Below are 26,152 nucleotides of genomic sequence, written 5' to 3'. Positions count from 1 at the left end.
TATTAGTGGGACAGGTTGTCGATGTGATTAACAATTTCTAGGTATTCACCAAAAATAATACTAATTGTAATTTTAATACTAATATAATAAAATCCTAGACTTTTAACACGGAAAACCTTCTATACATTCATACAGATGCCATCTAATTATATTATACATACATATGTACAGTATTACATACTAACTGGCAATCACTGTATATTTATAAATATAATTTAATTTTTACTGTATATATATATCTATGAATATAATTTAAATAAAATCTAAATAACAATTAATTTATACAGACTGAGACTATATAATAGTATAATGCAACAAAATAATAATACATAAAAAATTACATAACATTTTATTTTGACGACTAATTACAGTTTAAGGAGTTGCTATCAAACAATAAAAAAAATTGATAGCACAGGTATGTCAGCTTCATTAGGCATTTCCTTTTTATTTTATTAGTTTCTCCGACTAAGCGACGTTGTATTTAATGACTAGCGAAACGGCACACTCTGTCCAATGTTGATCAGTTCCCCTTTCAATGGGTACGTCCAGGTGCTCGACAATTGTCTCGCGACGTGAATTGCCATACAATGGTAATCGTATGACTTGCGACCTGTCGTACGGCTCGGCACTGTCCTAATGTTTGAGTCGCGTGTAGTAAATATAACAATAAAACTTTCAGTATATAATAATAATAATAAATATAAATTGTAAGATAATATTGTGTCATACAATTGAAAATGAGATAAAAACTTAATAGTTATGAGATTTTTTTGATGGACTGTATGTATGTGTGTGTGTGTGTGTGTGTGTGTGTGTGTGTGTGTGTATGTGTGTGTGTGTGTGTGTCTGTGTGTGTGTATTGTAATGTAATTATGATTTTATATTTAGATAATACCAGTGCACTGGTATCTAAACTGATGTCTCGGGTTGGGTAGTAGTAGTAGTAGGTAGTAGTAATCAAGGTGTTAGTACTGTATATATATATATATATATAATGAAATTATTGCTAATTTTTTAAATAAAAAAATTTACTGTTGAAAAAAACACTTGAAATAATTGGTAAATTATTTATTTTATTTATTTTATAGTTATTTATGTAAATTTATACTGGTATTTGACAGTAAGTGTTAAAAAAAATTAAAAAAAAACACAAACACAAAAATATAGCTAATAATCATTTCATATGTAATTTCTATTTATTATATATTTTTATTTATTTTTTTAAAAAAAACGAGTCAATTATTTGTCTGTATTTCTTATTTCAACAACAATTACAATATTAAGTCTATGAACTAAACACAGAAAAAACTATAAAAAAATATTGCATACATTAGACATGAATTTGTTTTTATATCATATATATATATATATATATATAATTTATATATATATTCAAGGAAAGCCTTGATAATGGGCCACACATTTCTCCAGTTTTGATGGCAAACCCTGATAATGTCAATGTCTTATTCATGCGAAATATAGATATAATGAATATATATAAGAGAGTAGAGTTGAGTAAAAAGTAGATCTCTCTCTCTCTCTCTCTCTCTCTCTCTCTCTTCAGCTTAAAAAATCCCATTTATTTTTCAATGAATTTTCTCCAATTCATTATCATTGTTATAGTAAAGTATTATTATTATTATTGTTGTTATTATTATTTATTAAGTCCACACAAATTGTCAGACAACAGGCATAATATTGTTTTGACAAAAGTTGTCATATCTTTATTATTATTATTATTATTATTTGTCATTTTGTCGGTTGTTTTACAGGTATAGGTACAGTACAAACATACATACAGTTTGTCCCTCAGGTGTGTGTGTATATGTAAAGCACTTTATTTTTTATTTATTTTTTTAAATAAATAGTTTATACAGACAGAGACAACAGATATTATCTGTGCTTTAAATTTATTTAGTTTTTTTTATATCTGTATTATTGTTTCCCTAAAAAAACCACAGGTAATAACATTTTTTTTTGTGCTGAACTTTTTATTTAATAATATAAATGTTTTACTATTATTATTATTACTGTTTGAACTGTAGGTTTATGTCTAGTAATATATGTGTGGCATAACAGCCCTAAAAAAAAGTTTTATATAACAAAAATTAAGTGTAATTCCTATTGTAAACAATTTTTATTGATTTAGTTTTCTGTCAAAAAAAACACTAACAAAATTATATACATTGTATAACTATCGCTATTTATGTATATATATATATATTTAATATATAGACCCCCCTCTTAAATAGTGTACACCCGCTAAAAGGTATGTTCATCAACAATAAAATCTATTACTTCATCGATAGGTATGGCCCACGACTAGAGAGTTCAGTGTACACTATATACTACAATACTATATGATATCAGTTAAAAAAGGCATTATTTTCTATTGAGATTGATATCCCATTGAGATTAAAGACCTACCATAGCATCCATATGTGTTTCTCAATTATTGCATAGACATCGCTAATGAATAGTAGGTGTAGTGTATGTAATGTCTGTTTGTGTGCAGTTAGGGTTTGTTATCTATCAGTGCATTGACTAGAATGGCCATACCTTTGACAGGAAATAGATGCTAAGCGCCGGCATATCCGACTGTAGCGGACTGTCTGTCTGGCAGTCCTGTAGTTGTTGGCCATCAAACACGGCACCTTCAATGACAATACCGGCCAGCGAACAGCGCATCGTTAGACTGCCAGTGCTCAGAGTGTGTCGACCCCAAGCACTGTAGAGTCGGAGCTGATCCACACTTGTTTTTAGACGTCTGGATGCCTGTTGTTTAAGTGCATTGACCAGTGAATTGGGATAAAACAAATGCGCCAAATTAAACTCCATGTCCCGCGTCGATGATGATGATGCCATCCCACTATCAGCGATCTCCCGGAGCTTAACAATCTCTTTGCACATAGATGCCGTACATTTGATAAACGTGTCGGCACTTAGCGGTCCGTTTGGCCAAAAATCGAGCCACGTGTCGGGTGTTTCGTTGTTGACCAATTGATTGCCAATGGTTTGGCGCCGGCGCTGGCTATCTGTGTCATTGATGTCGTTGTCGATCTGACGGATCAGTTGTTGCGATTGACTACACTCAACACCGATATAGACGTCAATTGGCGCAACATTTTTGCCCGTATTCTGAATGCTTGGCCTACGGGATTGTCTATCCCGATATGTGGCTAACTGACCCGCTAGTGACCGCAATTTTTCGAACTCGGCTTCACTTTTGTCGGCATCGGTAGCCTTTTCGAGTACATGCAAACCTTTTGTCAACCTGAACTCCTGTGCCGTTTGTCGAAGTTTATTGACATTACGGGCCAATCCCAGCACCGATATCTCATCGCTCGGATCCATCACATCACGACTATTGCGATTCGGTGTAAACCATCTGTTGATCAGTGCTTGTAGTATACCGTCATCCACACTGGTATCTAATTTTCCGCCGTAAATAACAGTTCCCAGTAGTCCGCGAATAAAATCCATACGCAGTCGACGATCCTTTGCCTCAATAACAGTCTGTATGACATTACTGGCCGACCGGAAATCGGCAAACCCGAACTCATAGGGTTTGGTCCAGCCCTGGGGTACAAAGTGCCGGCGCTCGCAGCATATGGCATGCAAATAGCTTAGTATTTGTAACTCAGGTATCGATTTGGTGGCACCGGAATCCATTGTCAAACGTTTCAACTGATGCTGCAGTCCCGGTGCCGACTCATAGGCAAACTTGACGGACATTTCCAATAAAGAAATAGGAAACTCATCGCACCGTTCGGTGCATAATATGACAAATAATTTCGATGACTTCCCAGTAGTTGTAGAGGTAGTAGTAGTAGTTTTCGGAGCAGTCGACCCGTGTATAGTCCTATTATTATTACTATTACTATGAGTGTCACTCATTAGCAAATGGGTTAGTACCGGGAGCCACCCTATGACTAGATGTAAGTTTGTTAGACACAATAATTCAATACTGTCATCGTTGCCGGCACCGGTACCACCACTGGTGACGGCACGTTCAGCTCTGCCAATAACGTCCGAAGCCATCGACATAATTGTCGGATTACGGATACCGAGTTCAGCGGCTACCTGTGCCACTTCGCCGGTCGGATCGCTGCCTGGCGTAGTCATGATTAGGGCCACCCGTTTGTCGGCGCCGTATACGTGCCGAACAAATTGTCGGACATTCATATTGTCGGCGTCCGAGTGCAGTGTTTGCGACTCTTTGGTGCATCTCTTGCGGACAAACCTTTCAAATATGATTTTGTCTTCAGGGAAGAGCCCACGGCTTACATAATTATAGACATCCTATTTAATAGACAGGAAGATAGAGAGAGAGAGGCGGTTGTGGCAGTTTAAGGACAGTTAGTTAATGAATGGAGTATATAGACTATATTATAGAGTATGGTATGATATATTTTTTATATATATAAAGTATATATGATATGTGTCTATAAATTATATAATATATAATATAATAATAATAAATGCCAAAAACGCTTTTTATATAAAATGACTGGTAATTAATGTCTAATTTAATGGCAATTTTGCATAAAATTTTGATTATATATATATATAAAATAGCATTTAAAACATATTACAGTATATACTGTATTAATAGTTTAATATAAGACAAGTCTATTGATGGCAATGAATGGCTTTTACAACTTTACACCAAATCTCATCTCTCTCTCTCTCTCTCTCTCTCTCTCTCTCTCTCTCTCTCAATATATATATATACCATATTATATAAGTATAAAAAACATTAAAAATGCATTTCAACAACAAAAAAATATTGCTAAACGAAAAAAATTGTTGTCTTAAAGTGTTGAGAAAATTATGATTTAACAGATTCCCAGAGCTATTATTATTATTGTAGTATTATATGTATGTTTTGTAATATTATACAAGTTGTCAAAAAATAGTTGTCTATTATAGTATTAATAGGAGAACAAAATATATAATAATTTTTTTATAGTGTATAATCAAACACAATGTGTATTACATAATATACAGTACATTAAGTTTTTTTAATATATGTAAGTTATAATATAGAATATGTTGTTTAATTTATTTTGAAACTTAAAGAAAAATTTTAAAAAATAATATTTAGTGTTAAGACAATATATGTATAATAATAATAATGAAAATAATGTATAATTACTGTCAAAAAAACTCATTAACACTAGTGAGTCATTTTAATATAGGGTATAATATATTATAATACATCAACAACAAAATAAAGTTTTCTTTGAAGTAAATTTTTTTTATCAGTTTTTATTATCACTCAAAGAAAAAGGAATTTTATTATTATTTTTATATTAAAACAAAACAAACAAATATTTATTTTTTATTTTGAGGAAAAACTGTTGAAACCTTGAAAGTCGTAAAAATTACACTTTTCTAAATGATAACGATTTTTTTAATTAAATAAAATTTAAAAGTTAATTAAAGAAAAGTGTTTTTAAATTTATAAAATAATAATTATTATAATATAAATATATCTGATAAATAGATTAAAATAATTTTTTCTAAAAATAATTAATTTTTGCAAATCAATGACAATTTACAATAAACAAACAAAAATTGTTTTAATATTTAGGTTAATCCCAAAATTAATTATATATTATCTAAGTATTTAACATACTTAAGACTATTTAAATAAAAAAAATATTTACAAAAAAATAAAATCCCTTAAAAAAATATTTTATAATAATTATTATAAAATACAGTTATTTGTAACTTATATACAAAATAATAATAATATTAATTTATCATAATTTTTGTTGTTGTTGTTTGTAAATACAATATACCATAAATCACACACACATTTAAAACATAATTTTTTATTATTGATTAATGATTTTTTTTTTAAATCACAATATGACACACCGTTTACGGACCATACCCATAGCAAACTGAGCGTACAGGCGGGGCACATAACTGTCCCATTTGGCCTGATAAAAATTGCCGGCAACGGGATCGCCCAAATTGTACCGATTGGCAAACTCCTTGACCTTAAATTTTGGTCGACCAGTCAGATCGCGACTGTCGGCAAACCGATCGTCAGGATCAAGGCGTGTCGACTGCCGATAGACAAGAAACACGTATCGATGAAGACCCGATCCGCGCGGCGGACCCGAACCAATATACGCGGCCAGTGTTTGACCAGATTGTATGTCACAGCCGGGAATATTGACGACCAGCCAGTGTTTAAACTGGCCGTCTTTCGGTGCCGATCGGGTGGGAGCATCAGGATCGACAAAACATAGCGTATAGAGGGCATCGTCCTCTGTTGGCCACTCCAATCGGGGCTCCACTCGCACCTGTTTGGGCGCCAACTCGTTGCCCATGTCTACCGAAACATTGTTGGCATATTTAATCTGATTTTTTTTAATAAACAATTGATTTTATGTTTGTTTGTCGGTTATCAGATTAATCTACTCTACATGTTGTTGGGGGTGGGTAGGTAGGGGCTACTAATTTTATACCTGGATGACATGTGATGGATAGGTATCAACAATATCGGGAACAATCTGGTGTTCATCCATTTTGCCTGAAATGCTGATACTATTTGGGATTATTGGTCGCACATTGACTAACATTTTTTTTGATGATCATAAAATTACAATTATTTACTATAATATATTATCTATAATATCTATATGATTTAATACTGTATGGCAAATATGCATATTGCTGTAAGATATTATAATATTTAAAATATTAATATTAACATCAATTTGTTTTTATACCACACAATATAATGTTTTTTATCAACAACGAAAAAATTATTGAAAAAAATTGTTTTTATATTATAAAATTTGCACTTAATTTCTATAATGAATATACAGTGTATTTTTTTATCAATAAAAGTAATATACATTTAGTAAAGTTATATTGAATTTATACATTTACACTATTTTTTATAATATTAGTATTTTTAGTACATCATTATTATAAAATAAACTACCAGTGCATGACTATATTAACTAATTTTTATAATATAAAACAAATATTATTATTTAATATAACCTTGTTAACACTGTTGGTTGCAATTTAATAATTCAATATTATTATTGTATTAATTTTATTAAATCAATAATATATAATTTTTCTTACAAATATAATGTAATTTTTTTGCTCTTAATAATATTTTTATTATTAKTATTAATTATAATGTTGGTTTCAAAAGTTTTTTTTTATTAAATGAGATAAATTTATGCAAGCGTAACATTTTTTATTTGTTATTATTTAAATTATTTTAAATTTAATATTTATTAATTATTATTATAATTTTAATATGTTTGAGAGAGAGAGAGAGAGAGAGAGAGAGAGCATTGTGTAAAAACACAGTATTTAAACTTTTTAAGTATTTATATATATATACAACACATTAGATAATAAATAAATTTTAAATGTATTATTAAATCAACAATTTATTAATAATAAACAAAACACTATTAAACTTATAAATAAATGAAGAAAAAATAATAAAATAATAAATATATTGTGGTTTACTCTCATATCATATACTGTATAATAATAATTATTATAATAATACAGTATTTTAGTTGCAAATTGTTTTAAATGCATTTTTCACAAATATATTTTTACAGCTAATGAATGTTTAAATTAATTCATGAATTATTTAGGGAAAATTTTTTTTTTAAAAATGAAATAAAATATTCAAATTATATAATATTTATAAATGAATGAACAATAATAACAAAACAACAACAATAATAATAATAAAAAAATTATTATACGGTTTTCAATAATTATGAGGTGCGATGACTAACTCTAACAGCACACACACACACACACACACAATGCCTAACCCCATATACCCAACCCATCTATTGTGGGTAACCAGTGGTTTATATGGGACTGGAGGGGTTGAAAAAGCCGACACACACACACACACATTAAACATACACTTATGACAGCACCGGCACATACCTGAAGCAATTGATTCGGTCCTAACTCTTTGTGGTTGAGCAACGACTCCTGAAATATAGTCTCATACTCGACGACGCCGAACCTATACATCGGGTTCAATGTTACCAACTCTCTGACCAGAAAATAGACTTGCGATGCAAACTGTGCCAACACATCGTATTCGGCCCGTTCGCGGTGTAGGTCATCGGCCACACGGGCTGACTCCCGGAGCGATTGTTCCACTTGCAGGGCCGACTGTTTCAGTTCCTGTAGACTGGCAATCAGTTCCGTATTGTTCAGTATGTTTCCCGTCGACTCCATTAGTTTGGCCAACAATTTCGACTCCAAATCCCGTAGTTCTGCTTCCAATCGGAGTTTTTCTTTCTCGATCTCCAGCTTCTTGACCTCCAGTTCCGGCCGTCGACACTGTATGACCAAACTTAACAGTGCCGACGACATACCGCTACTACTGGGCGACAGATTAACCAAATTAAACAAAGGTTCCATTGCCGTACCGGTGCTGATATCTTGACCGATAAGATATAGTCGAAAATTACGATTATAGTCGACTCGTTTGTCGCCAATAAATATCCAGTTTCTGGTCTCAGCGCTGCCATAGACCTCATGCCTGAGCACCGGTAGCAGCGGATACTCTATGCGCTGAAAATCGTTGATAACCAGTGTTCGGCCAAACCGTAGACTCAGCTCAAGTACTTTAACCCAATCCCGACTGCGCATATCCGTAACTTCATAGTTGCTGCCGTGGCCATCAAAACTGGTGGCCAATGCCTTACGAGAAGGATCGTATATGAACGGTGTGACGTGTGCTGGCGACCCGACCCGTACGAACACATCATCTTCGGCTGGACAGTCGAGAAAGGCTAACAAATCAAACTCTGGTATACCGATTGCCGAGCACAGGGAGGTCAACAATTGGCGTCGGCGTTCGCGCGACGGCTCGCCGCTACAGAATATGATATATGCGCCGGCAATGAGCGCCTGTTCGGGTAGAGCTCGGACACTGTCGTCAATGTCCCGCAGCTGTTGCTTCCAACGGGTAAACTCACCGCTCAGGCCATCAATGAGACGTTCACTCTGAGTCAGTGTTTGATTGGTCTGTTTGAGACCAACTTCTATCTGTGCCGCCTCTATGGTCACCTGATTGAGTCGATTGCGTAGAGCGCCGACCTCTGTCTCGACTCCTTCCAGTTGATTGCTTAACGATTTCATTCGGGTCTGAGCCGACCGTAGGCCAGATTCCAGCCGATTCTGTTCATCTTCCAGTGGCCTAATCTTGTGTAGGACTCGGCTAAACGATACGTTAGCTTTGACCCATTCGGCCAGCGGTGCCGCCGCTACCGACGCCCGTTTGGCTGCCGATGGCTCGAAACTGTCGCTATGATTATGGAGTAGTGTCTCGACCTATATGTTACCCCAAAAAAAATTAAGAGATAAACATTAAAAATGTATTTAAAATTATTATTATTATTGCGTAAAATCAAAAGTTTATTAAATTTTTTAATTAATTACTATTTTATTACTAATATTTTGGTTTTTGATATAATCAATATTAGTATTAAGTGTAATTAATTTTAAACTTAAATCTAAATGTATATAAAATTTAATATTGAATATATAATTATTATAATATGTCATATGGAAACCATAATTTGATGTAATTATATCTATATATATATATATATATATATATATATAACTATATATAATATCGTTTTGATATGATTGACATTATAGATACGGTATTCAATTAATTACTATACATTAATTATAATTATTTATTATAATTTATATACATATTATAGCTATAGTACATATAGCTATAGATGTATATATATATATATATATATATATCAGGGTTAAGCAAGGTTTTGGATTTTAGGGGGGTAGACCGGGGTAAAATTTACAAAATTCTCAAAAAATCTTGGGGGGGGGGGGGGGTATTGGGTGGGGTAAGATTTTTATTGCATTTTTAAACGGCAATTTTTTCAAAAATCCAAAATCAAGGGGGGGGTCTAGAGAAAATTCCCTAAAAATTCCTTAAGTTCCCGAATATTCCCATGTAAATTCAATAAAATTCCCACAAGTTCCCGTATAAATTCCCGGGAAAATAGGTAAAATTTCCAAAAATATAAAAAAAAACTTAAAAAACTTAAAAATTAACAAAAATTTAAATTTTAATAAAAAATAAATATTTTTTAAAAAATTTTTTTAAATTAATAAAAACTTAAATTTTAACAAAAAAAATAAAATAATGTATTTAAGATTTAAAAATAGTTGATAAAAGCATTAATGATACACTATGAGTTATTTTTAGTATTTTAATAATTTTTAACTTTTAACATAATTAATTTTTTAAACAATACTTAATGTTTATAGTTTGTTATATATTTTTATTTTTATACAAATACTGACTGAATACTACTTATTTAACTCAAATTTCGTTAAAGTTTAATTATATTAAGTACAAAATTGAAAATATTTTTAAATTTTTTATTTAAAATTTAAAAATTATTAATAAAAACATAAGTATTTATTGTTTTATTAACTTCTTAAACTTATATTTAAATTGTAATATGATTACTCTTTTCAACAAATAGGTAATTTTTAATTTTTTAGTTTATTTTAATTAAAATAATGTTATTTTTTGAAGACTTTTAACGTTATTTTAACTATTTTTAATCAATAATTAGATTTTTATAAATATTAAAAACATAAAAACACTTACTAAAATAGTATCAACTAAAATTAAAATTTTTATAAATTTCAAAAAAATTTTAGGGGGGGGGGTCATTTCTCCTCGTTTTTAAGCGACAATTTTTTCAATTTGGTCAAAAAGTCTGGGGGGGGTAAAATCCCAATTTCTCGATCTTAGGGGGGGGTATTTTGGCCTTACCCCCCCCCCCCCCCCCCCCCCCCTTACTTAACCCTGATATATATATATATAATAAAATTAACAAACAAATAAAACAAACAAAAATCTATGATTTATATCCCATTAGTTTAATACTCAAATATGTGGCAATTATTTAATCATTATTTTTTTGAAAAATATTTATAAGTATCTTTCTAAATGGCAATATATTTTATGTTTTTCATTATATATATATATATAAGTTAGATATATCTATAATAAATCTTAATTAAAAGTTTTTAAATACTTTGATATATATATAACTTAAATATCAATATATTTAAAAATGATATTTAGTTTTTATTTATTTTTATTTTTAATTTAGTGTGATAAATTTCTATCAATTATTATTTTTATTTTATTTTTAATAATTGTTATTAATATTAATTATAATATAGATATACATCAAAAATTAAATGATATGATGATATATTGGGAAATATTTGTTTTATGTTTGTGTTGTATACACTTTCAGTTATTATTTTTTTTAAATGTTGTTTAGATATTAATCGCTTAAAATATTTGTTATTTAATATGAAATGCCATTTAAAACAACCAAATAAATAATTATCACAAAAAATTATAGCAATATTTCAAACTATAAAAAGGGTTCATTCATTTTTATATGTTGTTGTTGTGTTAATATATAATTTTGTTTAATGTAAAACTTAATTATTAGATATTTGTTTTGTTGTTGTTGTTGTTGGTTGAATGTTGAAAAATAAGCAAACATTTTTTCACATATATATATATATATATATATATCTTTTATATAATCAATAGTTTAAGTCAATAAATTTAATTATACAAATCCCAAAGTGATTATAAAGATTTATATCACTGACAATAATTGCATAGTTTTTATGGGTTTTCTTAAATAAAAAAAAATAAAAGTATAATAATATAAATAAAATTATTTACTCTCTCTCTCTCTCTYTCTCTCTCTCTCTCTCTCTCTCTCTCTCTCTCTCTCTCTYTCTCTCTTATATATAATTATCAGTAAAATAAATTTATATAATATTATTATGTATTCAAAGCGTATATACTGTATATATTTGACTATACAGTAAAGTAAAGTAAAGTAATGTGTGTGTGTGTGTGTGTGTGTGTGTGTGTGTGTGTGTGTGTGTGTGTGTAACAACACAAATGAAATTTTTTATTTTCTGTACAAAAAATAAAATAAAAAATGCTTTCAAATTAAAAGGAGTGAATAGAGTGCCAGAAATTACTTTTAAGATATTTATCTTAGATATAACTTATATATATATATATATATATGTTTACAGTATATCAGTATATAAATATATACTATATATATACACACATACATAGTATTTAAGATGTTTTATAAAAAAATAAGTTTTAAAAAGTGAAACCATTTATTTTTTTTATAATAAAATGCTATGTAATGTTTAAAAATTAATTTTACTATTTGAATGAAGGATTGAATTTCAATGTTATGTTGTTTGATGCCCACAAGCAATTGTATGTATGCATCAATGTATATATATATATATTATATGTATATGTGTGTGTGTGTTGGGACACACACACATTCAAAAAATTATTTAAATAATATAAATATATATTTAATTTAATATCTGAAAATGTTTTGCATAAATGTATATAATTTTCACGAGTCTGTATGAAATAATTAATATATCATTTAAATTTATATAAAAATTATTTCATTTATTTTTATTTCATTTCATATGATATATACATATTGTACAGTATATATATTAAATATATACATACAGTAATATTAGTATAATATATAGTATGTTATTTATCTTAAATTATTATTATTGTCATTATTATTACTATTATTTTTATCTTAGCATTGCTAGGATATTGCAAAAAAAACATTTAATTATAATAAATAGCTGGATAATTTTTATTTTATTTTGAAAAATACATAATAAATTGTGATTTAAGCAAAAAAGAGGTCTATGACATTTATATATTCAATAATAATAATAATAATAGTAAATTGTAATTAGAAAGTACTGTATGTATATAAATATATAAATACTAATTTTTTTTGAAAAAATATATTTAATTTTTATAAAGAGAAAAAATAAATTCCTAGTTAAATAAATTGATCAATTAGTTTAAATCTCCCTATAATTATTGTTTTGTTATATTTTAATAAGATAAACTGTATTTAGATTTATTTTTTTTATGATCAATAAAAAATAATGATAATACTAATAAATGTTAATTAAATTGATAACACCGATAAAAAATAAAGTTAATTAAAGATATCTTATTATTTTAAACCATGTTATTGCTAAATACTTTATATAATGTATAAACTAATCAATATAATGAGTGTTATAATAAAACAAATTGCATTTAATATAATATTATATAAAGTATTTAAAATAAAGTGTATATATATTTGTCAATCAGTAGTGCCTCTAATTGTAACGAAAAAAATTGTTAAAACATTTTTAGTTTTTTAAAAAAAAGAAATTGATTATTATTATTAAGTACTGTATATATAATAATATATAGTATACAACAATTTATATGGTCATCAAATTAATTAGATTTTGTTGTTGTTTAAGTAATTTTTTCTCAAATACTATCACTACTACAGTATTATATATATGATTATAATTTTGGCATTTAGTTAAGGGCATGATTTTTATGGTGTGTGTGTGTGTGTGTGTGTGTGTGTATGTAAGTGTGTGTTTGCTATTTAAAAATGTTAATTATTTGCCTGTCATTCAAAGTCATTGGCGCTAATGTTGTCTCCACTTTCTAATCGGTTATTATATGAAATTTATTTTTAAAAAATAATTATCATTTATAAGACAATCTTCATGAGTGTTAAACAGAGAGAGAGAGAGAGAGAGAGAGAGAGAGAGAGAGAGAGAGAGAGAGAGCCGATGAGTGTAATAAAAAATAATTAACTTTTAAAATAAAATGGTTGAAAACTTATTGAAATATAAACTAATGGCTTATATACTAATAGCAATATGATATATTGTATAATATTATAGTATATATATATATATATAATCTTTAACATATATGATAAGATTTTAAAAATGAAAGTTTATTTTTTCATAGAAAATTTAAAGATATATAGATTAGATAGTTGTTTATATATATACAATATATATAAATAAATATATATATATATGTGTGTGTAATCTGAAAAACCGGTTATATTTTATATATTACTGATATAACAAATATTTTGGATGAATTAACGTCTAAAATAGGATTAAATACTAAATAATAACAACAACAACGACTGCAATTATTTTTGCTTTTATAATTATAAAATCATTAATTAATATCAAACATCAAAATCTGGTCTATACTTTATTACTATTATTATTACAGTATAACTGGTTATTATTGTATTTAAAATGTATTATATTTCATAATATAAAATTTATATTATATATATAAATTATTTCATACAATAACTTATATGTTGTTAAGTAACACACACACACACACACACACACACACACACACACACACACACACACACACACACACACACACACACACACACACACACACATTCAAACCTGTATATAATAAACTAATTTTTGTCTATTGTTTTTTGTTTGTTTGAAATCATTTCTTATACTTTAATTATCTTATTTTATATACAGTGTATACTACTCTGAAAACCCTATTAAGTGGTAAATTGAAAATTGTTTACAATGTGAATACAGTACTGTATTTGCTATATATTATATAATATATATTTTCATAATCATTAATGGTTTGTTCAATCAACTTGAAAAATTTATATAAATAAAATATAAAAGTTTATTTTTTTAACAACAACAACAAAACACACAAAACAAATATTACATGTTTTCAATTTAATTCCAATAGTATGTATACATTGTATAAAAAATTGCTTTTAACTATAGAAAACAAATTAAATATATTTTGTGTGTGTATTGATTACAAATGTCTCTCTCTCTCTCTCTCTCTCTCTCTCTCTCTCTTAATGCATGTTTTTTCATTTATTTAAGTAAATAATTTTGTTTTGTACTGTATATCTAATATATACATCTCTACCCTCTAATTGAAAGTCAAGTTTTTTTTCTTACTTGAGTTTGAGAAATCAATTTCCAATCATTAGATAAATATGTTATTTTCGGGTGAATATAACCTTTATATTTAAAAATAAGATATACTGTATATATACAGTATATAATATACATAATGTGTAACTCTATTTAAAAAACTTATATAACATCCCATTCCCACCTTTTGTACGGCATATACACATACACAGTGTTTATGAAGCAAATTAGAGAGAAAGAGAGAGAGAGAGAGAGAGAGAGAGAGAGAGAGAGAGAGAGAGAGAGAGAGAGAGAGAGAGAGAGAGAGAGAGAGAGTTCATTGATTTCTTTCATACAAAACTATTATATATATTAGAGTACAGAAATTTATTTTTTTTCTTTACTTAAGTTAGAAAATTAAATAATAATAAAAATAAAATAAAGTTATTTCTTATTCAACACATTAGTCTGTTATTTTCGGAGTCAATTTTGCCACTAATAGCCACATAATTGTAGTTCAATACATATATACATACATAAACACACACACATGCGATAGTGATTTTATTTCCATATATTTACAGTATATATATAAAGATAGTAATAGTACTACAATATTATTAAGTATTTAAAATGTTTATTAACTAAACATTAAAATAAAATAAATTTCAATACACATACACAATCTTACMGACACTTGCAAAGAGATTACCGACTCCTCTATACTACAGTATATAAATTTATATATACCTTTTCAGGGAAGGTTATGTTGAATATTGATAAGCTATATATATATATATATATATATATATATATATATATATATATATATATATATATATATATATATATATATATATATATATATATATATATATATATATGACTTAATATACAACACTGGGTATAGTTTTCAAATATGCCATCACTTTTTTTTAAACAGTAGCCTATGGTATGATATATTAATTTTTGAGACTGATTTATTTGATATCGGACACTACATAAATGTATATATTTTATAATAATAAGTTAATAATAAAATTATTTTATATACTGTGTTATAATATATATATATATAAAATGTTTTCTCCCCAATCACTGATGTTATGTAATTTAGTTTAGTTTTCCTAAGTATACATGTCATCAAAAATTTAAAGATAATCAATTTTGTGGCAAATTATACTCCAATTTAATAATAATAATAATAATGATAATTTGTCTAAACAATTTTTTTGAAAGTTTTTTTTTGTGTATATTTAATATTATTTTTTTGGGTAACAAAAATTATAATTTAATTTTTCTTGTTGATTGCCGCTGTTTTTGTTATATATATATATATATATATATGTTTTTGAAAAATTATATGTTAGAAGATTATATTAAAATATGATATTATAATATATCTAATATTTTTCTTTAATAAATTTTTAAAAAATTACACACACACACACACACACACACATATGGTCATACATGCCATTATAATTTATGATAATCATACTGTATMTTATATATATATATATATATATATATATATATATATACCGTATATACTTGTATTAATTTAGTGATGACTACAACAACAAAAAAGTTTTGAGACAGACATACAATAATCAGAATCTTATGAAAAAAATAAAATTATAATTTCATATAAAACATAGGATTAGATATAATTTACTTGTATTTTGAACTAAACACTAAACAGTTTATTATAATTTAATATTATATTATAGCTAATATAGCAATTACATATATATATATATAAATTTAAAGTACATTTTTAAATATCACATTTTTTGGTTGCCAAACTAATCAGAAATTATGGAAAAATAAATAAAACTTATTATTTAAAAAAAAACAAAATAAAAATTTTGTAAAAAAAACTTTATACTGTAGTAGAAAATATTTCCAAAAAAATAATAATATTATAATTTAATGATAATTTAGCTGTAAATATAGCGATTTTCATAATAAATTAATATATTTATATTTGTGTTGTTGTTGTTGTTGTTATGTCCCAAACTTATTATAATTTGCATGACATTGRGATCTAAATAATAAATTATATAATTATATAAACAACAAAAATGTCAAAATAATAATTGGTATGTTTTAATGTATTATATAGATGTGTAAGTTTATTTTTAAAAATATTAAAGGGCCGGTTAGCTCAAACAAAAAAAAAACAATAACAACAGTCCGATAATAGTCTCCCCCCCCCCCAAAAAAAATATCATCAAATGATTGGGAAAAATAACACAACAAATAGTGTGAAAATATTTATAGTTATTAATGTTTTTTAAAAAAAAATAAAAAACTTTACACACAAACTAAATAACTGTGAACTCTAGTAAAATGTTGTCTAAAACTTTGATTATTTTTTTTATCAATAAATTTATTTATTTTATTTTGTTTGTCGGGAGGTCTGTACCCATCAAAAAAAAGTACAGACAAGTATAATAATAATAATAATAATAACAACAGTTATTTAAGTTAATATTTCACATTATTATTATTGCATAATATATGTGTTTACGATATACAGTATATATATATATATATATTAATAGAGTCAATGATGTATTAAACTTAAAAAAATTGTGTCTATAATTTATGTTAAATTATTATTGATCTTTAATAATAATAATTTTAATAATATGAAAATCATCTCGGTGCTCTATCATAGATACATAATAATAATGAAATATAAGTTTAATGCGATTATATGGTATATGACTTCCTTATTAGTATTCATAGCGAGTCGATGACCCCCTCCCTGGGCCTGGAAACTACCCCACTGTGCAAGTGAATGACTTACATATATTTATGTTAAAATTATTTCAATGCATTTTACAATAAGTTATATAAATTTTCATTTACATACAGTACAGTCAGTATACTRTATATATATATAAAGATAACTTATTGTGTGTAACCAATTGAATAAAATACAAAAATACTAAATACAAAAAAAACTTGTGATTCAATTCACGCCATACATAACAGTCAGACATATACTAAACAAAAATATACCGGTGCTCTTAAAATGTATTAATATATGATAGTAGTAGTAGTAGTAGTAGTGACCGTTTATTACAATGTATATATCTTTATATTGTTATGTATATTAACACAAAAAAATATAATAATACCGTATATATAAATTTAGATATAAAAATAAGGCACAAATATTTTTCATCATTTTGTTGTTGTTGTTGTTGAGGAAAGTTTGACTGAATAAAAAAAATTATTTTTTTTCGTCAGTCATGATTTAGGCGATACCCCATGACATACCATTCCCCCACACACATACATACACAGAAAATGTATGTGCAGTCCCTGTCCGCCCCCAATGCCACCATAAAGTTCTATACCCTCCTCACCCCATATGTATGTATGTGTGATATATACATATATAATATGWTATAAAAATATTTCACGAAAAATATATCATATATATWAAATTAGTTAGTTATATATGTATGAAAAACAAAATATTTATTATAAAAAAAAATTATTTGCGAAATATTTACAAAAAATGAAATTACAAACCATTATTATTATTATTATTCCACACATACAGTACTAACTAAATAGCAAACAAACGGTGCGGTTAATGATTATAAAAAAAACTATATTATATGATATGATAATATACAGTATATACTGTATATGAGTGCATCATATTAGGCAATAAAAATGTTTATTATATCATTAGTAGCGAAATATTTTCTTATTGCACTGAAWAWATATATATATATATATATATATATAATATATAAGGGTATAAAAAGATATTTATAGATAATATACAGTATATTACTGTATTTATATATATATATACATGCATACAGTAATATACAGTATATTACTCAACAAGTGTAATGTACCTGTAAAATACAACATTACTGTATAGTTATCTACCTGTGCTCGTAATTATCCCTAATTTGTTTGTTTGTTATTTTTTTAATCTAACAAAATAAATCAATATTGATTGCACCGTTGAGTTTGACTCATTAACGGGACAGTTAGCTAATACATACACACACTCCAAGTATTGTATATCACAAAATTGATATCATTGTCGCTTAAATGTCGGCACTATTATGTCGCTAATTATTGTTTTGTGTGAAACAATTTTATTTTTTTGTCCATTACAATACTAATACATTATTATACTATTGTGTTATTATTATTATTTGTATTTTTAGTATTTTTAAATTTTATTTAATACTGTATTGTATTTATTACTATTATTATTATTATTATTCATTGCCATTGCATTGTCCCTTAAACTCTGTGTGCATTTCCGGATCAATGTGTGTGTGTGTGTGTGTGTGTGTGTGTGTGAGAGAGAGAGAGAGAGAGAGAGAGAGAGAAGTCACTTATATAAAACAACTATAATAAAAACATATATTATTTGTCTCAATTCACACATACATACATTTATGGATAAACCTATGGGAAAGCCCTAATTGACTTCTCCATACAATTTTGTTTCATAACAATACAACCGTTCTCTCTCTCTCTCTCTCTCTCTCTCTCTCACTCTCTCTCTCTCTCTCTCTCTCTCTCTCTCTCTCTCATCTCAATTTGAAATAAAGGCTTTATGTTTATATAAATTTTTTTATATGRTATATATATATAAAAATAAAGTGCACACGAATTGTATTAATAATATACTATACGGTATATACGGTATAGTAATAAATTTAAAATAAAAAAAATAGTTTTCAACACAATAGGTCAGACCCGGGAAAGAGAGAGAGAGAGAGACCCCTTTATTCGCCCGGCATATACAGGATATACCTATTAATAGTTACAACCCGGCCTTTATATAGTTGATATACTGTACCATATATACAGTATTTAAAAAAACTAAATGGTATTTTATATTAATTTATTATTATTTTTTTTTTCTAAAGGTCTAACATATTATAATTGTGTTTTATTGTGTGTTAATAATGAATTATGCAAATACACGTTAACATACTGTATATATATATACAGTATAAAATATTTTTATGTGTATTAAATACACGCTTTTATATCTTGTATATAGTTTGTACATTAAAATTATTTGAAATTTTTTATTATGAGTGTGTGTGCGATMATTAAAAAGCCATAATTAATTGTTATGACTTAATATAAAGAAAAATATTATTAATAATACTGTAATAATAATAAAAAGAAAATATTACACAACATAGATGTATATATATATATATATATAGCGTATATACAGGTATGGCCAGGTATTGTACTGTTATTCTATATATATATATATGAAAAAATAACAACAAAATAACAATACAAACAAAATAATAATAWTATTTTTTTTATATTCTGTACATACAAACATATTTACATATATTATTATTATTATTATTATTATTATTATTATTATTATACATAATATATGGGACCCTAAATGAAAATGTTAACAAAAATATATTTTTATATACCGTATTGTATAATGTATTAGTGTATTAGTAATGTATTGTGTGGCACACAATAATTTTCCGCATAAATTAATTGTTACAAACACATTGTCTATATTTATATATATATACTGTATTTTATTAWTAATAATAATAATAATAATAATAATCAAAAATTGCAATCATTAAAATTAAAAAAAGAGACGGTATAATTGAAATCGTGATTTAATAAACATCTTATATAACCTATATATACTGTATATAAATTTTATTATTATTATTATTATTGCTATTGCTATATATCTATCAAAAATATTGTTTTGTTATTTATAAAATAATATATATATATATATATATTAYAGTGTATTAATAATATACGSTATGTCTAAATAATAATCAAAAATTGAATTGTTATTATTAGTATTAAAAAAAAGTAATAATAATTTCAATTTGCTATATTTGCTTCATTAAACATTTAATAAAAACTAAGCAATAAAAATAAAATTTAAAAAATACAAATTTTGATTTAATAAACAATATATTATCTATCTATCCTCTTTTTTTTACAAAAATATGATATGTTAATTATTATAATGTATATATATATATATATTTAATATTTTGTTAGTGTCCAAAAAAGCTAAATATTAATAGATACTGTATTTGCTATCTATGATAAAATCAAATTATCAACAACAAAAAATTCACAAATGGGAAAATTTATTGGAGCACTTAATAAAAATTGATAATAAAAATTATAAGTAAACTATAAAAAACACTTAATAATAAATAAATTTAAATAAAAAATATTTTGGGATTGTCTCTTATCCATTTAATATTATACAATATATATTTATATATAGTATTTATATAAATAAGATAACTGAGACTAATTTTAATTTCCTAATTAGGAGATTATACTGTAAATATTTATAGTAAATAAAATAGTACTGTATATACTGTATTTTTAAAAAAACTATTTTATTTTTTTTTATAAATAAAATAAAATTAAAATATTGATACGATATTAGCTTATCATACGCTTACTATACAGTATTATCTATTGACGACACTAACTGTTAGACATTATTTAATATATGTGGTGTGTATACGGTATAACAAATTAGTTTATTTTTGTCTGATAGCAAAAATTTTTTGCTTCAAACATATATATATAATACTGTTTAAAATTAATACATCAGTATAGTTATGCCGACATATACTATACTACACACATACACACACAYACACACACACACACACACACACACACACACCTATGAAGATAAAGATAGAGAAAGAGAGAGAAAAAAAAGTTTGTGAATATATATTTTCGGTGAAAAAAATCCAATTTAATTAATTAGCAAAAAATATTTTTGTTCACCAGATTTTTCACGGAAAAAATGCATTTATTTTGTGTTGAATTAGAAAAAAAATAAATACTTATCCATATCCATAAGTGGTGGTGATGGCTATCAGTAACCAGAGAGAGAGAGAGAGAGAGAGAGAGAGAGAGAGAGAGAGAGAGAGAGAGAAAAAAAAGGATAGCTTTAGTGGTGGTGATGGCATAAAGGCAATAAACTACCTGAGCTTTCAACTCACGAGAAACAGAGAGAGAGGGAGAGAGAGAGAGAGAGAGAGAGAGAGAGAGAGAGAGAGAGATTGAAAGTGACGGACAGCCCTATCTATCACAGCTATACATATATCATGAGCGCCTTTAGTATAAAAAGGGTATATCCACTTATATAGACAATATACTATACTATACTACAGTATAATATACAATATTGAAGATCTTTATAATAGTTTATATACCTTTTATTTTGAATTTATTTATTTTTTTGTTGAGAAAAATGTTTATCCATAAGAAAATTAGACTCATTTTGTGTGTGTGTGTGTGTGTCTGTGTTAAAAGATTTTCGTTAAAAATAACTTTTTAAAAAAATCAAATAACATATACTGTATTCGTATTTAAATTTTTTTGTTTCAACAAAAAAAAAGATTTACTTTTGAAACAAAAAAAATTCTTTTCGGTATTTTTTCTCTCTTTTTTTGAAATAAACTATACTTTATTTTGTTGTTTTTGTTAGTTATTTTTTTGAGGGATAAAAATCAAGTTTTTTTAAGTTATTTATTTATTTTTACAGATAAAAAACATACAGTGAATAAAGTATATGCTTTTAAAAAGCATTTTATTATTATGTATTTAGTCTTTTGTTTCTTAACATTGAATTTTTGTATATAAAAAGTTTTTTTTTCTAAATACAGTATATATTTATTTTGACTTTTTTTAAAGAAAAAATTATAGTATTTTTGATGTTTTATATTTTGTCTGTTTAGTAATATATATAAGTATAATATGATATTTATTTATTTTTGAAGACATAATACAGTACTGTATTATTTATCTGAGAAAATATAGGTATTACTGTTAAACTGTTTTTAATGAAAATTTTTCTTAAAATATTTTAAATATATTTGTTGTTGTCTGGAAAAAACAACTGTTTTTACTGGTATTTCAATCAAACAAAAATTTTAAGACAATAAGCATATTATAGATGACATAATTTTTTTTATTACTATTATTAATATCTATTGAGGCATAAAGTTATGTAAACTAAATAAACAAAATAAAAATTCACAGACAGTTAGATAATTAATCTAAATGTTAAATATACTACAATATATTTCTATACAGTATTAATACAGTTATAATCTAATAAAATTAATGATTATATAAAATAGTTGTGTCTAATTATAAAATTAATTATATTTAAATATAAAAAAATAAATAAATATAAATAAAACTAAATATATAATAACTATAAATGTTATTATTATTATTCAAATTAAAATATTATAATTAAAAAAAATGCTTTTCGGACTCAATTAAAATCTAATATTTATAAGTTAATTACAAAAAAAAAACAAAAAATAAATAAAATAAATATTAGCTGTAATTATTTTGATGTCATTTACTGTATGTATAATTGAAAACTTTAAAAAAATTTGAAGTCAATTATCTCAAAACAATGGAGTTATTATTGCTTTAGTTTGTGATTACAATTTTGTTTTTTTTTCTTGTTGTTGAAAATAACTATTGAAAACTGTTTATAATTTATTTGTTGAACTGTATATATACAGTAAATCTTATTAAGTCATTTAAAAAAAATTAAATAATAATAATAATAATAATACTAATAATACAATGCAAATAACCTAACATTATTTATAAATGATTGAATAATACAATTTGTATTATACAAATCCATGGCCAACAACCCCTACCTCATATATACATATATAAATTATATACAGTATATATATATAGACACATACTATACACATACACACCATATCATGTCTACCTGTGCACATGAGTGCACTGATATATCGCGTGCAGTCGATAACTGTCATGAATTGATATTACATAACATAATATTATAATATACTGTATATAACTTATAGTACTATATCTATACAACAACAACAGGTCATCAGTTTTTTTGTTTGAAAGTGAAAAACAACTCTTTTCTATGAAAATAGTATGCATAATATGGGGTGTATTTTTTGGGAACAGGTATGCAAAAACAGGTGCACTATAAAAGCTCTCATCCCTTTCCTTACCTTTACACGCATATCGGGCGTAATCTTACGGCTCTCGAAGTTCATGATTTCGTCTTTAACGCCGCGACGCGACAGAAACGACTTCATCGACACCCATGAAGTGTCGTTAACACCCATCAAACGGAGTACACCTTCAAGTATATCGCGTATAACTTCGGGCGGCGCCCGCAGCGACCGGATTTCCGATAACGATTCACTACGTATGGCTCCGACGGCTTGTTTGGCCTGCTGTAGGACCGGTTCGATTTGCCTGAGCTCGGCATCGATTTCTACTTTGCGCACCTGTAGCTTCTGGGTCTCCCGTTCCGTCCGTTCCCTGATCTCTTCCAATTCGACTTTCTGATCCTCCGCCCCATGCATTGAATTGGTAATCAAATTCAACGCATCGTCGGCTTCCTGTCGCTTAACRGCCAACAGTTCCCGTTGTTCGGTAGCCTCCGYTCTTAGCTTCTCTACCTCAGTGCTGGCATCTTCCAGTTTGGCCACACCTGTCCGCAAATGTTCCCTACGTTTTTCAATTTCAACCGACTTATCGACATAGATCTGTTCGACAATCCGCAGGAATGCCATGTATTTACGTGACTCCTGTTTTTCGGCAACCAATTGTTTAGCAAATAAATTGTAAATAGTATAAAACTTTTTGGCCAATTCCTGGTCACCACCGCCGGTGTTGTTGTTGTTGCCGACAATATCCGGTATCAACAGTTGCGGAAACTGTACGAGCGAACCACTGGACCACATGGGACAGGTATGTATGTGACACACACGGCCCCACATTTGTTCGGCAATGGCGTTGTATTTGTTGAGAACAAGTACTACCCGAACAATGGATCTACTGTTACTTTCGCTGAGCATACGATATATACTGTCTCTGAGATGTGTGGTCAGCTTCAGGTGAATTTCGTCGACAATTATCAACACTTTTCTATCGCCAGTACCTCTGTCTTCATCGCTGGCGCTGCCACTACCACCGGTCAACAGTGTTGTCAATTCGGAGGATAATTGCTTCTCATTGTATGCCTGTTTAGGCCACCAGACTGTGTCGTAGCCAAAGGCGTGACTAATGGCCCGAACGGCCAATTTTCTACCTGAACCGCTGCTGCCCAACAATACCAGTCCTTTCACTAGTTTATCATCATTATTGGCATCCTTGAGAAACGTCGTACACTCGGCAAACAGGGCTATCGTTTCGGGTATTATAGCCAACTGTGGATCCTGTATCTCGGTTTCGTTGACCAACGAACTAACGGTGCGCTTAATATGCCCAACAAACTGGTCACTGGTTTGAGCTGTCAACTTAGCCGTACCGTTGAGACTAACATAGACTATCGATTTGTCAGCAGCCGTACCAAACACTGAAGTCAGTGCTGAATTTAGTATGTTTTGGCCGCMAGTGTTCGGGTCAACCGTCATCTGAGAGCCTAATGCACGTCCAAACTCGTACCGCATGACACTGTTATCGACATCGCTATAATAATTGAGCGAATCGATGATCTCTGCGCCCACACGCAGCCAATCAATAGGTGTTTCCTCGTTATAGGTCTGCAATTCGCTGGAATGACAGATTCGGCCAAAAGAYTTGACAAACARCTGTCCGTACGGACAGTTGTTCGGCATTTTGGCCATAAAAATGGTCTCCAACTCTGGGGCCGGCGGTAGATCTACCTCTACGACATGCATCAGCGATACTAGTCGTGTGTCCAGACAACTATAGTGAGCACAGGTGGCCACCACCTGGAAACGGGTCATCTGGATCCAGTCGTGACTGACATTGTCGTACAGTCCACCGTAAGTGATGAGCTGAGTAAGAAATGCAACMACCGATTTGGTGGCCCATTTGTCAGCAGTCAATAGATCCATATTTTTGACAAATATGCAGATCTTGTTGTTGGTGGCCGAACGCATCACTCTTGACGATCCACTGGTGCTCATCGTACAGGAGCTCTTCAATGCATTGACAATATGTGTCGAACTGGTATCGGGCGTRCAGTTAATAGTAACTACCGAACCGGTAGATAATACGGTATGAGCGGCCAGCGCTGTCTTTCCGCAGCCTTTACGACCGGTAAACAGCACGTGACCACCACCGGTGCTGCCGCCGCCTCCGCTGTCGTCAATCCACGGCTTTACTAACTCAACGGCTTTCTGGACAGTCGGTGTTTGTATGAATT

At 27.8% G+C, this 26,152-nt stretch overlaps 1 protein-coding gene across 1 annotated transcript; it reads right to left on the bottom strand.

Moving 5' to 3' along the window:
- Positions 1–420: 420 nt before the first annotated feature.
- LOC128954857 (cytoplasmic dynein 2 heavy chain 1-like) lies at positions 421–26,150 on the bottom strand. The gene is made up of 4 exons (XM_054300459.1): positions 23,982–26,150; positions 7,957–9,357; positions 2,560–4,302; positions 421–633 (listed from the first exon to the last, which is right to left on the bottom strand). The coding sequence occupies exons 1-4, from the start codon at positions 25,911–25,913 to the stop codon at positions 466–468; spliced, it is 5,244 nt and encodes a 1,747-aa protein (XP_054156434.1). The 5' UTR covers positions 25,914–26,150; the 3' UTR covers positions 421–465.
- Positions 26,151–26,152: the final 2 nt, after the last annotated feature.

The sequence above is a fragment of the Oppia nitens genome, unplaced genomic scaffold (genome assembly GCF_028296485.1).
Source record: "Oppia nitens isolate AA-2021 unplaced genomic scaffold, nextdenovo-longstitch-racon4-pilon3 scaffold29_pilon_pilon_pilon, whole genome shotgun sequence".
NCBI lineage: Eukaryota > Metazoa > Arthropoda > Arachnida > Sarcoptiformes > Oppiidae > Oppia > Oppia nitens.
This window is presented reverse-complemented; position numbering and strand designations above follow the sequence as displayed.